This window comes from Melanotaenia boesemani, chromosome 11 (genome assembly GCF_017639745.1).
Source record: "Melanotaenia boesemani isolate fMelBoe1 chromosome 11, fMelBoe1.pri, whole genome shotgun sequence".
Taxonomy (NCBI): domain Eukaryota; kingdom Metazoa; phylum Chordata; class Actinopteri; order Atheriniformes; family Melanotaeniidae; genus Melanotaenia; species Melanotaenia boesemani.
The window spans coordinates 8681891-8696953 of record NC_055692.1 but is presented as its reverse complement, the minus strand read 5'-3'; the positions used below and the strand labels follow the sequence as shown (position 1 = coordinate 8696953).

Here is a 15063-nt window from a genome sequence, read left to right as displayed (position 1 = left end):
AATAATGCTTTTAAAAAATGCACGTGCAGCCACTAAAATACGTGTCTAAAATGGGTTGAATGTGCTTAGGCTGCAGAACTGATCTTCGAGAAATCCCAAAACACATATTTTCAACTTTAAGCCTTTCATTTAATAATTATTCACTTCCCAAGCCAATGTGTTTCATTTTCTCATGATTTCCTCTAAATCATGACAGTACAGGAATTACTCTTCTATTAGTTTGAAAAGGTTGCCCTTTATGACTAGCTGTTCTCTCCTGTTGGTAAGCTGTGTCATGTCAAACTCAACCTCCACCCCACAGCTGCTGAATTGAAATGGTTATGATTAGTGCTGGTAAGTGTTACCACTGGATGAAAACGTGCATAAGCTCTCATGACACGCTTGCAGTCATTTTGCTGACTCATGTGTTTCCATGGTCAGACCACATCCTTTGAATCTAACACATAAAGCCCAGGGTGAGCATTGAGGTGGGTTTGAGTGTACTCACCATCAGAACAAAGACGGAGAAAATGTTCTCCCTGAAGGGTTTCATTGCTTTTATCTCATATGTCTTTCTTCTTTTTGTCAATTCAAGTGAGTCATGTTTTCTTCAGCTCAGCAGTTTCAGATCTTTAGTAATTAATAATGTATCTTTCAATGACCAACTGACTCACTTATCTTCTTTTTTGTAAACAAATTGCTTGGATTTATTTGTTTTGTGTGTGTGTGTGTTAGGTCTTGGTTCCGAGATTATCAATGGAAAAGAAGTTAAGGCACACTCGATGCCTTTCATGGCTCTGTTGGAGACAAAAGTGCCAGAATGTGGGGGAATATTAATTGATCCAAAATGGGTCCTGACTGCCGCCCACTGCACCAGGTAAGAACTTAAATCATCTATACTCACAAAATGTGTTATTTACATTTACCTGATTGAGTGAAATCTATTCAAAATCTTGAATAATTGAAATTCTGATGGTTAAGTATTCATATTTCTGTGTGGTTATTGTTCTATTGGTCAGTCTACTTTTTTTATGGGCATTTTTCTGAGAACAAATCAAGTCTATAGCAAAACCTTCAGTTTGCCCGTCTTGAGAAATATCATTTTAGAATTTGAGGTTTAAGATCATCATTGCAAATTTACTACATGGTCACTTGAAAACAGTTCGCTGTTTTCTTTATTCTTCTTCCTTTGTGTGCATTAACTATTTAAATTTAGTAAAGCAAAGCAGATCCTTCGAGCTCCTTCTCTTTTTAGTCCTCCTCAAAAATACTCTAATACAAAGATATATTACTTAAAATATTTCTATATCCATTATTAAAATTCTTAGTTCATCTTCTACTCACTTAACTAAATAATGTGAGTCCAGGTGCCCAAACTTTTGAATGTCACTTTAAAACATGGAAACACTTTGTGGAGCACAGGCCAGTTGTTTAAAACTGCTTGCATGAACATCTAATACAAGCAACATAAGACTCTGGTTAGTGACACGTCTTCAGGTTGATTTCTGCAAAGGAATGAAAAAAGTGCGTGACTAAAACGGAGCACAAATGTCACTCACTTCAAGAAACCACAAAAACCTCAGAGCTTCAGACACGATTTGCTCTTTAGCCCTAAAAAATTGTATCACAGCTTTAACTTTAGATTTGCAGTTATGCAACAGAGTCCAGTGAGAGTTCATGAGCTAAATTTATTCTATTCTTATGCAATGTAAACAAAATGTCTAATTATTTATAGCACAATGAGACAGCACCCCTTTTATCTGAAGATGTAATACAGATCTATAAATAGCAAATTCCCATGCAAAAAATCCTTTTCTACTAGACTGATGTAATTTAACTGTATAGCCATTCAAACCAATAAAATATTTTTTCCATCCAGTGCTACTACTGAAAACTCAAAATACATCCCACCCCAGTATTATTGTTTATTGTGTGTTATATTTGTAATAATTCACATATGATAGCTTAAAAAACAATCACTGTATTGTTGTACACATGCTAACCTGTGAACCTTACAGTTAATTCTAACACTATGTTGTATTTCTGCCCTTGCAGCATTCAGAAAGTATTGCTGGGGGTACACTCCATCAAAAAAGAAGAAAAGGATACCAGGCAGGTTCGAAAAGTGACGAAATCTTTTCCTCATCCCTGCTTTGATGAGGCTGACCGTGTCAATGACCTCATGTTGCTCAAGGTAAGGTGGTGAGGGATCTAAGCATAGCATTTTAACATCAGTGGCATTACAGGAAAGTAGTTTCATGTCATTTGTTCCATATGTTTGGGATGCAGGAGTTCAAATTTATACTGAAACCAGAAATAAAAAAGCTGAGAAAGAAAGCTAAATAATATATAAGTACATTATTTATTTCCATCCATCATTCCCTTAAGCCACACACTTATTGAGTTTACAAACGGCATAAATGTAACTTAAAGACTGTTAGAATTTATATTAATTTTTCTTTCACTTTCGTTCATTCAGCTTGACAAGCCAGTGAAGAAAACCAAAACAGTAGACGTTCTCAAGATGGGTGAAGTTGTCAAAGAGCCAGCAGCCGGCACCAGCTGTCTGGTGGCTGGATGGGGAAAAACAGACTACAAGGTCAAGAAAATGTCGGACGTCCTGATGTCTGTCAATGTGACTGTGATCAGCAGAACAAAGTGCAACTCTCCAGAATATTACAATCTCAATCCTGTTATCACCAAAAGCATGATTTGTGCTGGATCAGATGGCAAAAACAATGCCGATACCTGTGAGGTAAGTGGCTCTAACAGTCTTTCAGCTCTGTGTCAGTTGATGTGATTGCCTGATAATGACTTTCAGCTGTTGTTCTCTATATAGGGGGATTCAGGTGGGCCTCTGCTGTGCAATGGAGCTCTGGTTGGAGTCACTTCTTTTGGTCCACTTAAGTGTGGAGATAGGAAAAAGCCCGGAGTGTATGCTTTTCTCACAGAAAACCAACTCAACTGGATCAAGAAGACAATGAAGGGAGCTGACATGAGTCCCCTTTTTGAATGAGTCTGTTTGATTTTCTTGCTTTTATTCAATATTCATTTCATTAAAAAAAGGCTTTGTTTAAACATATCATTGACAAATTAAAGGAGATATCTAAACCCATGGTCCTCACAGTGACTGGATCCATAGTTTCTGTCTTGTTTTGAGTGTCATTTCATCAGCATGATTTGGGTGCAGTTGTCCCATAAATTGGATGGATTCCTACATAATACATAGTTTTTTTTTTTTTATGATTGATCATCTTTAGAGTGTTTTTTTATCCTGATGAAGATGATGTTTTCCAGGATGAAAAGGTTTCTTTCCACTGGATGTAAGTTATTTCTGAATGGTGAATGATACCAAAAAGTATTTTGTTAATCTATTAATTTTATGTAGGCCTAAAGGAGACACTTAATCACCTCATTTAACTCATTTAAGACTAAACAAATATATCATGCAGTACTTCTAAGTTGTGTATTACTGAAGGCAAAAGGGAGGGTATGAAAATGTTAATACTTTCTAAAGTTGACTGGAGGGAACTCTTTGTAAAGATGTAGTCCTGTTGTTAATATATATATATATATATATATACATATATATATATATATATATATATATACATATATATATATATATATATATATGTCATGTGACATGGTAATTGAGGACATAAATACTGAACTAAGCAGACAGGAGGCAAACTATGACAAGGATCTGTCAGAGAATGATGAAAATCAAGGAGTGTATACAGTATGAGGGATGATTAGATCAGTGGAAGGAGGTGAGTAATGAGCACAAGCAACAGCTGACAAGACAAAGGTAGCTGAGGACATGGAGGAACAACAGCTAACAAAAACTACTCTGAAACTAACACTTCACAAACTAGAAACTAAACAGAATGCACAAAAAAATTGAGGCTTCACGAAAAAAGGATCTAATTCAAACTAAATGTTTAACAAAAGCTGAACAAATAATAAAAATAATAAACACAGCTTAATACCTCTATGAGGAAACTTAAGGAAACATGTTTGAATATTGTGATAAGATAGACGTCATCAGAAAATAGAATCTCTGGTTCCTATACAACTGGAGCAATATGAGGTCACTTTCGAAGCACTTTATCACACAGATGCGTACGCGAAAAGGAAGAAGAGAGAAACTTAATTTATAAATTATAAAGGAAAAATATAAACAACATAGATCCATACTCCGAACTCAATCTCTTCTCAGATTTCTGCTTATCATAAACTACTGAGTGGAACTGAGTGGATGCTCTTTGGATCAAATTAATTGAAGCTCAGAAATTATTTTAGTGTATACGAATAAGAGCTGCTTAAAGTTTTCTACCCTGCTCCTGGTTCTGTTAGTTAATGAGAGGAGGGAGTCTTTCCTTCCAGAAAGAAGCAACTTGAAGGTCCCATCTGGTCAAGGAAGGATCTTTGACTTTGAGGAGTACCTACAGTCAATAGTGAGAGTTACAACTTCAACACAGATGGTAAAATCATCTAGTGTGCTCCTGATACTTTGTGCCTCCAGTTCTATGATAAATTACAGAACCCCATCCCTCCACAAGAAACAATACCAATGGTTTGTATAGAATTACATGTAAACTTTGCTGTCAGGTAAAGGTGATGGTATTTATAGGAGCTCTTGTGACTGACTCAGGCAGTCAGACTACTTTGAAACACGATATTTGACACTTTTAAATGAAAGCTAGCAGTTAAGTCTGAAGAGTTACTGTAGAGTCAGACAGCCAATTTATTTTAAATCAACAAAGTCTTATCTTTCTTTATTACAATATTATTTTACAGTGTGAAATCTCAATATTACCACATACCACTTCTTAGGATGGCTTTGCTTGCTAGTTTCCTCAGTTTTTGTAGCAACTGAGCAAACAACAGGTTACAAGAGGAATACATTGGATCAAACTGATACTAAAGCACCCTCTGCTGGTACACAAGGTACACTACTTCTACTGGTATGAGAGTGTGGTTTACATTTTACTCTCAAGTTGTCTATCCTTGTTGTAGTTTGCAGTGTCCCATATAGTCACAATTTATGGAGATTACTAATCATATGCAATATGTAACAAATAAGAAAACAAAAAATTACTTAATGATATATAAAACCTTAAATGGACAAAGTTAATAGATGCATATTGGAACATTTATCCTAGTTTGTTACAGATATATGCAGTTTATCTTGTTTTGTGCCATCTTGTGAAAATGTTTACATTTAGCACAAGCATTTACATGACAGCCATACTTGATAGTAATAAATTTACAGGTAGGTTAAAGACATTAAATGAAGTTCAGTTTGTTTTTTCTTTTTGTGCTTGTCTTTTTCTGTTTATAAGAATCTATCTCCTGTTGCCCAGGTTTCTGTTGCAATAAAACAAACAGCAGATTTCTTTCCTTTTTTTATGATGGTTGCATCAGGATAAGAAGAGAAGCAGAAGTGATGCAGCCATCATGCCTAGTGCCTGCTGTACAAACCTGTGGGGGCAGTGCTATGATCTGGGGTAGCTGCAGTTGGTCAGGTGACTTTCTCACATATTCCACAGATTCCAGACCTGAATCTCAATGAGATTCTTTGGGATATGCTGGAGAAGGTTTTACGCAGTGGTTGGACTCTCCCATCATCAGTACAAGATCTTGATGAGAAAATCCTGCACTTCTGGAAGGAAATAAGTCTTGTGACATTGTAAATGCTTATATATTAATCTTCATTCATATTATATTCATCTTGCCTGTTTATTTGTTATTGTGTTTCAGTTTTAGTGTGAGTTTTTATTATTATTATTATTATTATTATTATTATTATTATTATTATTGATGACTCAGTAGAACACCCTGGCTTTACTCTTCCTGTTAAAGTCACCTGCAAAATATTATACAACACAGAGAAAACATGCTCAAACCAGACCAAAGACATGAGTCTTGTTTTCAAATCTTGCTTAATACCCACACAGGAAATCGCCAAATTCTGCAGCATATCAACAGTGTTTTGTTTTTTGTTTTTTGTTTGTTTGTTTTTTTTTTTATTTAGATAATGAATCACATATTAATGATGGCAACAAACATTACACCATTTAATAAGAGGAAAAGATAATATTTAACAAAGTCATCAGCGATGGCTCAGTAGTAATTTTGGAATGAGTCATTGTTTCTGTCTCCTAGATATTTATTATTACTGTGAGCTGAACTCATTTTCTATAAAGTACTTTCTCCCTTTGTACTATAGTTACCACAACACCTTGTGAAGACAATAATAAGAAAATTACAGAACTTATATACAAGCTTTTTCTTTATTTTGATGGGAATACCCACAATATTCTCATGGTCTAGATGTTACATTTACTTCTGAAATCCATATCTAGCATCTTAAAGTAACAACAGTAAAATTGACCAGTTGCAAAACTAAGGGAAGATGAAACTTAAGCTTTCTTATGGTGATATTGTGAAGTATTAACTTCAAATGCAAACATAATTATTTCAGCAGCTTACCATTGCTATTAAGTCTGTCTGTGTCCCAACCACTGTCATTTTATGAGCTGGAAGTCTATGAAACCCATGAAATTCTAGCATGTCCTTTATGAAGTGAATTATCATTGACCAGCCATGTACTTGTGTGTTTACACTGTTTCCATGGTCACCCACAAAACCTCACAGGCCCACCTCCATCGAAACTACCAAAGCTTACCACACCCAGATCAACTTTTTTTGTGAGGTGGATGAATACACAAGTGTTTGGGAATGTTTTGGCATATATATATATATATATATATATATATATATATATATATATATATATATATATATATATATATATATATATATGTATATATGCATTTCTACTACAAAGTTCCCTCTGTACACACACACACACACACACACACACACACACACACACACACACACACACACACACACACACACACACACACACACATTGAGTGTGAGAGTAAATGTTTACCTGGGCTTGCATCACCTGTGTGTGCTGGCTGCCCACCTTGCCTCACCTTTTACTCAGTAATGACGCAACACTACACACAAACGGACTGAAACCTGGTATTATAAAGGCGACGGGATGCTGATGTATTTGGGCAGGGGAAGCAGGTCTTTATATTCCTGTTACAGCTCAATTTCAAAGCATGTGTGAACCTCCCCCAACAGTAAAAGTTACAATACAACCGTCCTTTTCATAACACATTCAGACATCAAGTGTGGGAAAATGCTTTTAAATTAATCCTAATGTGAGATAATTGTTTTGTGAAATGCGAAATAATTGTTTTGAGTTTGACAAACAATTGTTTTTCATATAATCATCCTTTCTTCATGTACTGGATATGGAGTCAAATATGAGGAAAAAATCCTTTTCCTGTGTTTGAATATTGTTGTATTCCTTGTAACTGAAGCGATTACAAGACTTTTAATAAGATTTAATTAGTTTCCTTTAGTTATTAAGTTATTAAGTTAGCTCACTTTTTTAACCACTGAGCTACTTCTTAACATGAACTTATTTTTTCTCAGATAAAATCATATGGTTATAATCTATGTGTATTTTCATATGTGGAAAGATTCAGGGCCAAAATGCTCTTTTTATGATGCTGTATTAAGAATGGAAGTTAAACAAATCAAATAGAATTATTTAATCAAATAGAATTATTTAAGTTAATAAATCAAATATATATATATATATATATATATATAAATATCAGACCAATTTTGAAATATTAATGTTAAGGTTACTTGCCAGTTTCAGTCCTATGAATGTTTGCTGATCACTATGCAGCAACCAAAGATGATAACTAAGTTTTATCAGACCAAACGCTTGACACAAAATGTGTGATATAATTCTGGGTGAAACAATACCAAGAATATATTACACTGTTCTGATAATAGTCCAAGCAGTAGGTGTATACTACATTTAGTATGTTTTCAGAGGACTCTGATTTTAAACAGAGGTGAATTGTTTTGTTGCATCTGAGCTAGTCTGTAGAGGGAAGTTGGCATTTTCACGAATCCCTTATCACATCCCAGACAGGGATATTTAATTGCCTTTGTTCAAGTCTGATTGGGTTAAGTTATTAAAGTATTCCTAAACTAACTCCTACTACATCCTGGCCTCCCTACTTCTCTCTGTCCATGCATTTACCCAGTCATAATGGTTGAAATTTCTTCTATGCTGAAAAGAAATTAAACAACCCACATAGTGGCATAGAATGATAGTATAGCAATACACTCAGACAAAGATCGGCTGACAACGCTTTCACGTAACAGTGACAAACTTTATTGTTAATTAATTCCATCACTTTTCCAGAGTGAGAACAACAGAGTTTCTCTGACCTATAACAAATGCAGTGCAATAAATAAAAACAAACCTACAGAACAAGAAAAGGTTGAATGCTCAGCATCCGCACATATAAGATATAATAATAATAGTCCAACATACAAATGTTTTTACAGTCATTAGCAATAAATATTCACACTAATAAATTACATTCTAACTAGTTGTGGAAAGTGTTTTTGCACAGCAACTAATGACATTTTTTTTTGTTTTACTGCTCTCTCAGGTCCTCACACTCCTCAGCTTTGTCCTTAAATTGTTCATCTGACTGTGGAAAGACAGAAAACAAACAGCACATTTAGCCATTAAAAGTAACAATCCACATTTTTGTTAATGCATTACATGGTTCATTTTTTAGCACAAAGTCATTATACAATTTATACAAGCTATTTTAATAAACATTATATGTTTTTTAAACAGAGACAATCATATTTAAGTTCAAATTTCACTCTGCTGTTGTCTTATTTGACACCACTGATTTTACAAATCTCACTCATCAGAGTAAAAATCTGTGAAATCCATCTGTAAAATGATCAATTAAAGAATATATCAAAAGAAAAATAAGAGTCAAACAAGATTTGAATAAACTTAAAGTTTAGGAAAAGTATCAAGACTCTGCAAAGTGGTTTAAATAATCTACCTCAGTTGTTGACTTGTCTACATCATTTCTAACTGGAACAAGGATGCTGAGATCCCATTTTACAGCATCTCCTTTGTGATTACAGTAAGATTATTCTTTAAATGTATCAGTAAATTATTCATTGACTGAAGATCAATTGACATCATGTGGCTGTAGATTACAAATTTGTCAGAAAAAGTACCAAAAAAAATGTAATTGGTAATTAAAGTTTAAAGGTTAAAAAGTGGCAAAATTAAGTCATCACATCTGCATTGAGGCTAACCCTTTCTACATCAGGGAGTCTGCAGGTGTGTATTCATGGAGCTGATCTGACCCCACACATGAAGCAATCAAGCTCTTACAGCAAGGTCATCACGTGTACAGTGTGTCAGTAGTTTTTTTTTCGGAAACACGAGTGAATGTGCGTGCTCCTGTGTGGGTTTACTTTACGCTGGTATGCAGTGCAGAGACATGACAGGCTGAGACACCCTGGCTAATCCAGATTATAACGCCTCCAGTGGGGATTCCTCTTTGCGTGATGCAACTTGCTGTATTAAACAACAACAACAACCGTACAGGTTTCCCTCTTAAGCCTGTTCCTTCCTGTTTGGCTTAAGAGTCGCGTGAGCAGAGGCTAAACTGACTTAAGAGAGACTTCATGAAGGCATACATCATCTGCATATACCCCACAGGAAAAACAGGAAGACGTGATTGCATTTCCCTCTTACAGCATCACAATATTGCGTAATCACTTGGCACAGAAACAGCTTGGCAAAGGATTGGTTTTTATATTTTAGTAAAAGGAAATTACTTGTCTACAAGTCCCTCCTTTTACAAGTTACTGTTAGCTTAACGGCTGTTTGAGCTAAAATGTGATGTAAGGTTTGCTTACATTTGAATGATTTTCTCATTAGCTAGCAAACTGTTCATTTGTATTTTGAGAAAATGCTAACTAACTAATGTTTTTGCTAAATATAAAGCTATATTAACAGCTTGCGGTTGGGGTGTAACCTGTTTAAATATTGTAGCTGCTATCAGCCACAGAGAAATATTGTGTTCAGTTGAAACGTTTTGCAAAGAAATTGTGTCACTGGCCTTAAAAGTGACTCTTATTCCTCCTGTGTCAATGAAATATGAACTGTAAAATAATACAATAGGTGTGTGTTTGCACACAAACAAATAGGTTCAAATTTCAGCTACACCCACCTCTTTGATCGTAACTTGACGCCTTCACACCACAACGTCACCGATGGATTTCTGGAGCTTCTCTTGCTCTGACCCAGTTCCAAGGTAGGATGCAAGGAAGTTTTTATGTGACCTGTAGCTGCAGAAGATATTCAATGTGAGCATGAAAGTCCAATATAGCCCCCGTGATTGTCAGATGATTGTAGCAATAATCAGTTATTCTGAGAGGCTGAAGTCCAAAGACACCTACTTGGCTTTGATCCTCAAATTCAAATTAAATCAAAGGTATTGGCAGTTGTGTCTATAGTCCATAATCTGCTTTGATATATCAGATTTAACCCTGCCCTGACCTGGCGTTAAAAATATTATGATCACAAATAAAACCAGAGGTAGTTTTGCTCTCTCTTTCTTTAAATACCTCCCCAGTAGTTCAGTCTAACTGTGGCTGTAAATCTTTAACTGCAATGCCTTGGGTTACTGACTTCACCCAACATTTAAACAATAGTTAGATATGATAAGGAACTGTGATTACATGACTTGTTAAGCAGTTATGATAAATGTTGTAAGATGGGAATTAAAGCATGAGTAATAGTTTAATGGAACACAATCAATTTATGAAATAGCAGATTTCACTACAAGTCATGGAAGTTGTAAAAGTCCTGTATGCTATAGCGTGGGTGTGTTTGGGTGTGTTAATGAACTTCTTGATGTGTCAGTGTTTTCATATGCCAAGAAGTGTTTCTGGGCAGGATGTGTGGATTGTAATGAGTGCTGTGTTGGGATTCATGGGTGTGGATGGTTGCTTCAGTAATCTTCTCTATTATAGTTTCCAACTGTAAAAGAGGCTTTTAGTACAAGGCCACTGACATCAGATTTTTTTTTTTAATTTCTAACTTTGTAAAAAGCTAGAAAACACTACTAAAAGAAGCACATAACACTGATAATACGTTGTTATCAGCAGAGGATATTTCTGACTAAAATCCAAAGAGAAGCTGCAGCCGAATTGCACTATATAAGAATAGTTAAGATAAAGTATTTTTTCATATAATTCTGGTTCATTTTTTTGATTTGGTGATGCAAATGCACTTTTATGGTTTAAATCAACTTGTATATTTGGATAGATTTAAATAATTCACTTGTTACTAACCAAAAAAATGTTACAACATCTGGAGTAATCCTCAATCCCTGTAATTTTCCTTCCTTCTCTTGATCAGTCCATCCTAGTTATTAACTAAAATGCACAGTTTGGCATTTGCAGTATTCAGGGAAGGAAGTAGAAATTATGATTGCCAAAGTTAGTTGAATCCTGCAGCATTCTGAATGCAAAAGTTAAAGGGTCAAAGGGAAGTTAAAGCTAAAGAAAGTTTTGCTCGCTTGATCTGGTATTCGTATTAATGGAAGACCTCTCAAAGCACTGATAAGAACTTAAAAAGAAATCTATAAAGAAAACTATTTTTTTTAAACACATTTAATTTAGTTCTGTATTGGATTAGTCCAGTAATCTATTGTGTCACTGAGTTAGCTACTTTTTTATTTTCCTGCACACACATAGCTGCTGCTGGAATACACATAAGCTGAACCCTGTGGCTTCAGCTTTAATATCTAAATGTGTGTAAGTGTGGCTGTATGAAGTTGTTGAACTCACTGAGCACAGGTCATGAGCAGGATGGCACAACAGCTGATAGATGACAGGATCACAGCAATAACCACTAAGACCGTCTGCATCAGCTCACTGTTGTAACTCTCATTAGGTTTGATTGTCTCCAAGGTTTGGATCCCACAGCGCTCTCCATCATAACCTTTCATACATCTGGAAAAGGAGGAGACTAAATTCATCAGCCAACATAAAATGAGATTAGATACAATGTCATTTGAATGTTTGAAGGGACAGTTTAATTATATAACACAGAGAAATAACAAGGTTAGTACTTACATGCAGACTGGCTCTTGCAGGCCCTCTAAGTACTTGCAGTAGCCATGAATGCAGTAGCCCAAATGGGTGGAGTTGCAGGGATCCTCAGTGGTGGTGAGAATGGATGTGTACCCGTTTGTGAAGATGGTGTGCTCAGGGTTGAAAGGAGTCGTGTTCTTTTGTTTGTTCCTCCTTTTGCCTTTGCCTCTCCTCCTTCTCCTAGCATCTTTATTGTGATGAAAATCTGTGGCAGCAAATGAGGAGTTACAAGTCTAACTATAACATAGTTATAACTAAAGATAATAACTAAAGTTATAATTAAAGTTCCAGGACTGGGGGTTCATTTAGTTTTTCTATGTACTGACTATGTGGGCAAATAAGTAAATAAATTAATTAATTAATAAAAAGTATAATAATAATAATACTTTTTATCATAATTTTAGTTTTTAAATTACATACCATGGATTATAACATGGTCTCCTCCTGAAAGTTCTTCATCTGCTTCCAGCTCATCATCATTAGGCAGCAAATCCTGGAGGCCCTCCCCAGAGGCTGGACCCCTTGTCACTCCAGCTGGTTCACTTGAGTATGTGGCCTCAGATCCCTGAGTACCTCGAACACTGCAAACAACTGCAAAACCAATTAGATAGAAAAACATGAAAAAACACTGAAACTTGTAAATTCTTCCTCAACAGGAAGAATTACTTAAAAATTGAAATGACACTCAGAATTCTTAGCCCATTTCATTTTAAATCATAGTTTCACCTTCAGATTCTGACACAATTTATTTCTTTTAAAATACCAAAACTTCTCTTTCATCCCTGAAAAGTTCCCACATGCACATTTCCATTTTACTCCCATCCCCTCCACTGTGTTCCCACTTCTTCTTGCCATTTCTATCATTTAAACTATCTTCAGAGTAAAAGTTACAAAACCAGACTTACCGATCCACAGGAGACAGATGAGGATGAGGGTGTTCATATCCCAGGAAGAGAGTGAGTTGTGACAGTGTTCTAATCTGTATCTGAATGTGTGTGTTGGAGTGTGTGTTAGTCCCCTGCTGATAGAGAATGTGCTTTGCTCTCCTTACCTTCAGTGGGTGCAGCTTTTATAGACCAACGCCTGCTTGTGTGTGAGTGTGGGTGAGTGTATGAGGAATAGAGAGAGCAACAAATGTGTGTGTGAGCGCGCGCGCATGTGTGTATGTGTGTTTAATGTTTAACTTGCCCCAGGCAACACATTTAGCGCTTTATGTCCTCATATGAAGCCTGGAAATAATTACACTGAACAGGAATGCAACACAAAACCGTTTGATGTATTCTGGCTTGATTCTCGTCACCATTAGAGGCTAGAGCAGCTGTTCTTGCGTCTGTAATCATTGCTTCCACACGTATCTGCTTGAGATCATTAATGAGGCCTTAATTCCACTGAGAGTTGAGAGGTTAAACACACACATGCACACAAATATATAACGAATAAAATGAAATTTTTACGGCTTCTACTGACAGTGAAGCAGGCAAACAGTTTTTTTATTTTACTGATCTGCAACCTAGAATTAGAGCCACACTTTAGTCAGGGTTCAAAGTTGGTCAGATGAGAAGTAAGAATCATAAAATAGGTTTTTATGACCATACGTTACTGGTATCATGTGAAACGAGGGATTGTCTCTTGTTTTATTGCCGGCGTTTTGATCTAACTTGTAGGTCAAAAGTTTAAACAACAGGTGACATGCCGTTATTGTGGGTTTCAAATATACATTTCAAGCTCCAAAATCATTCAGTGAATTTAACTACAAACATCAAGAAACGTATCATGAATTGCAAAATATATACTGAGATTTTAAATAGTGAATTTAGCTACTATACTATGTGTAAGGTGTTCAACAGATCTTTGAATATCAGAGAAAGGAATCAAATAGATTTTTCTTAAAAGAAAAGAAAAGAAAGAAAAGATAAAAGAAAAACAAGATTTAACAAATACAAACTAAGAGTCAGGGATTACAAATCTTACATCACCCTGTCAGACAACCAACCTTCTGCAAACCACAGCCAGATAAGGAAGAATATCCCTGCTATATTTATGGTTTATTTGCACGTCAGCCTCAACAATTGAGGACCATAAAATATCTTTTTTTTTATGATTGTGTGTGATTTATAATTAGTTTCATGTACAAATATGGTCAAATGGAGAGAAGTACATTAAAGAGCACTGATTGGAAACTCTTATAAATCAATATTTGATTCATAACAAAGACAGAAAACATCAAGTTTAAAAAGTAAGCTAAATATTTTCTTATTTCATGATTACCATCAGTTCATCGTAGTTTGCTGACATCAACACATTTAATAAGGAATCAGGACAGGGGCAACAAACAGCTGGAAAATATGTCATTGTAATAACCCCACTCAAACAAGACAGTACAGTACATGATTAGGTATGAAATTAAAGAAAACCTTAGGCAGAGTCCTTCAGGAATAAAGAAATTCAGCAAAAACTGTATTTACAATTTCACAATATGTAAAGTTGCAAAAACTTATATTCCATCATCTTTAGCAGATAAAATCATTAAAATACTACGACAGAGGGACATATCTGCATGCAAGGGACATAGATAGCTAGATGTACTTTGTTAATCCCAAACTGGGAAATTACAGTAATTAGTTTATTAGTACATCAGTACATTTATTAATACATGCTCGACATACATAAAAACATACATGATTTTGTCATGATGATCACCACATGGGCTGACAGGCACGCCCACTGTCTACAAACACACTTTGCTGAGTTAAAACTCTTATGATGCAAAGAAAAAGCTTTATCTGAACCAGAAAACAAACTCTGTTTTATTCTCTGGGGCCAAAGTCAATTTCATATGGATTGAGGCAAAGAGAAAAACTGGTCTATGGTCAGAAGAATCTATTAAGTTTTTCTTCAAAATCATGGATACCTTTTCATCTGGATCAAAGAGGAGAGGGAACATAAAGCCTATTATCAAAAACATTAAAAAAAATTTAAAAAAGCCTA

At 35.3% G+C, this 15063-nt stretch overlaps 2 protein-coding genes across 2 annotated transcripts; one reads left to right on the top strand and one right to left on the bottom strand.

The window, feature by feature from the left end:
- Window positions 1-225: 225 nt before the first annotated feature.
- LOC121649126 (granzyme A-like) lies at window positions 226-3094 on the top strand. The gene is made up of 5 exons (XM_041999710.1): window positions 226-573; window positions 715-856; window positions 2035-2173; window positions 2459-2734; window positions 2819-3094. Exons 1-5 carry the CDS (start codon window positions 510-512, stop codon window positions 2993-2995), a joined length of 798 nt encoding a protein of 265 aa, XP_041855644.1. The 5' UTR covers window positions 226-509; the 3' UTR covers window positions 2996-3094.
- A 5171-nt stretch (window positions 3095-8265) lies between these two features.
- Window positions 8266-13107, bottom strand: areg (amphiregulin). The gene is made up of 6 exons (XM_041999711.1): window positions 12981-13107; window positions 12496-12666; window positions 12058-12280; window positions 11770-11934; window positions 10146-10263; window positions 8266-8588 (listed from the first exon to the last, which is right to left on the bottom strand). Exons 1-5 carry the CDS (start codon window positions 13015-13017, stop codon window positions 10170-10172), a joined length of 690 nt encoding a protein of 229 aa, XP_041855645.1. The 5' UTR covers window positions 13018-13107; the 3' UTR covers window positions 8266-8588; window positions 10146-10169.
- Between the last annotated feature and the right edge of the window lie 1956 nt (window positions 13108-15063).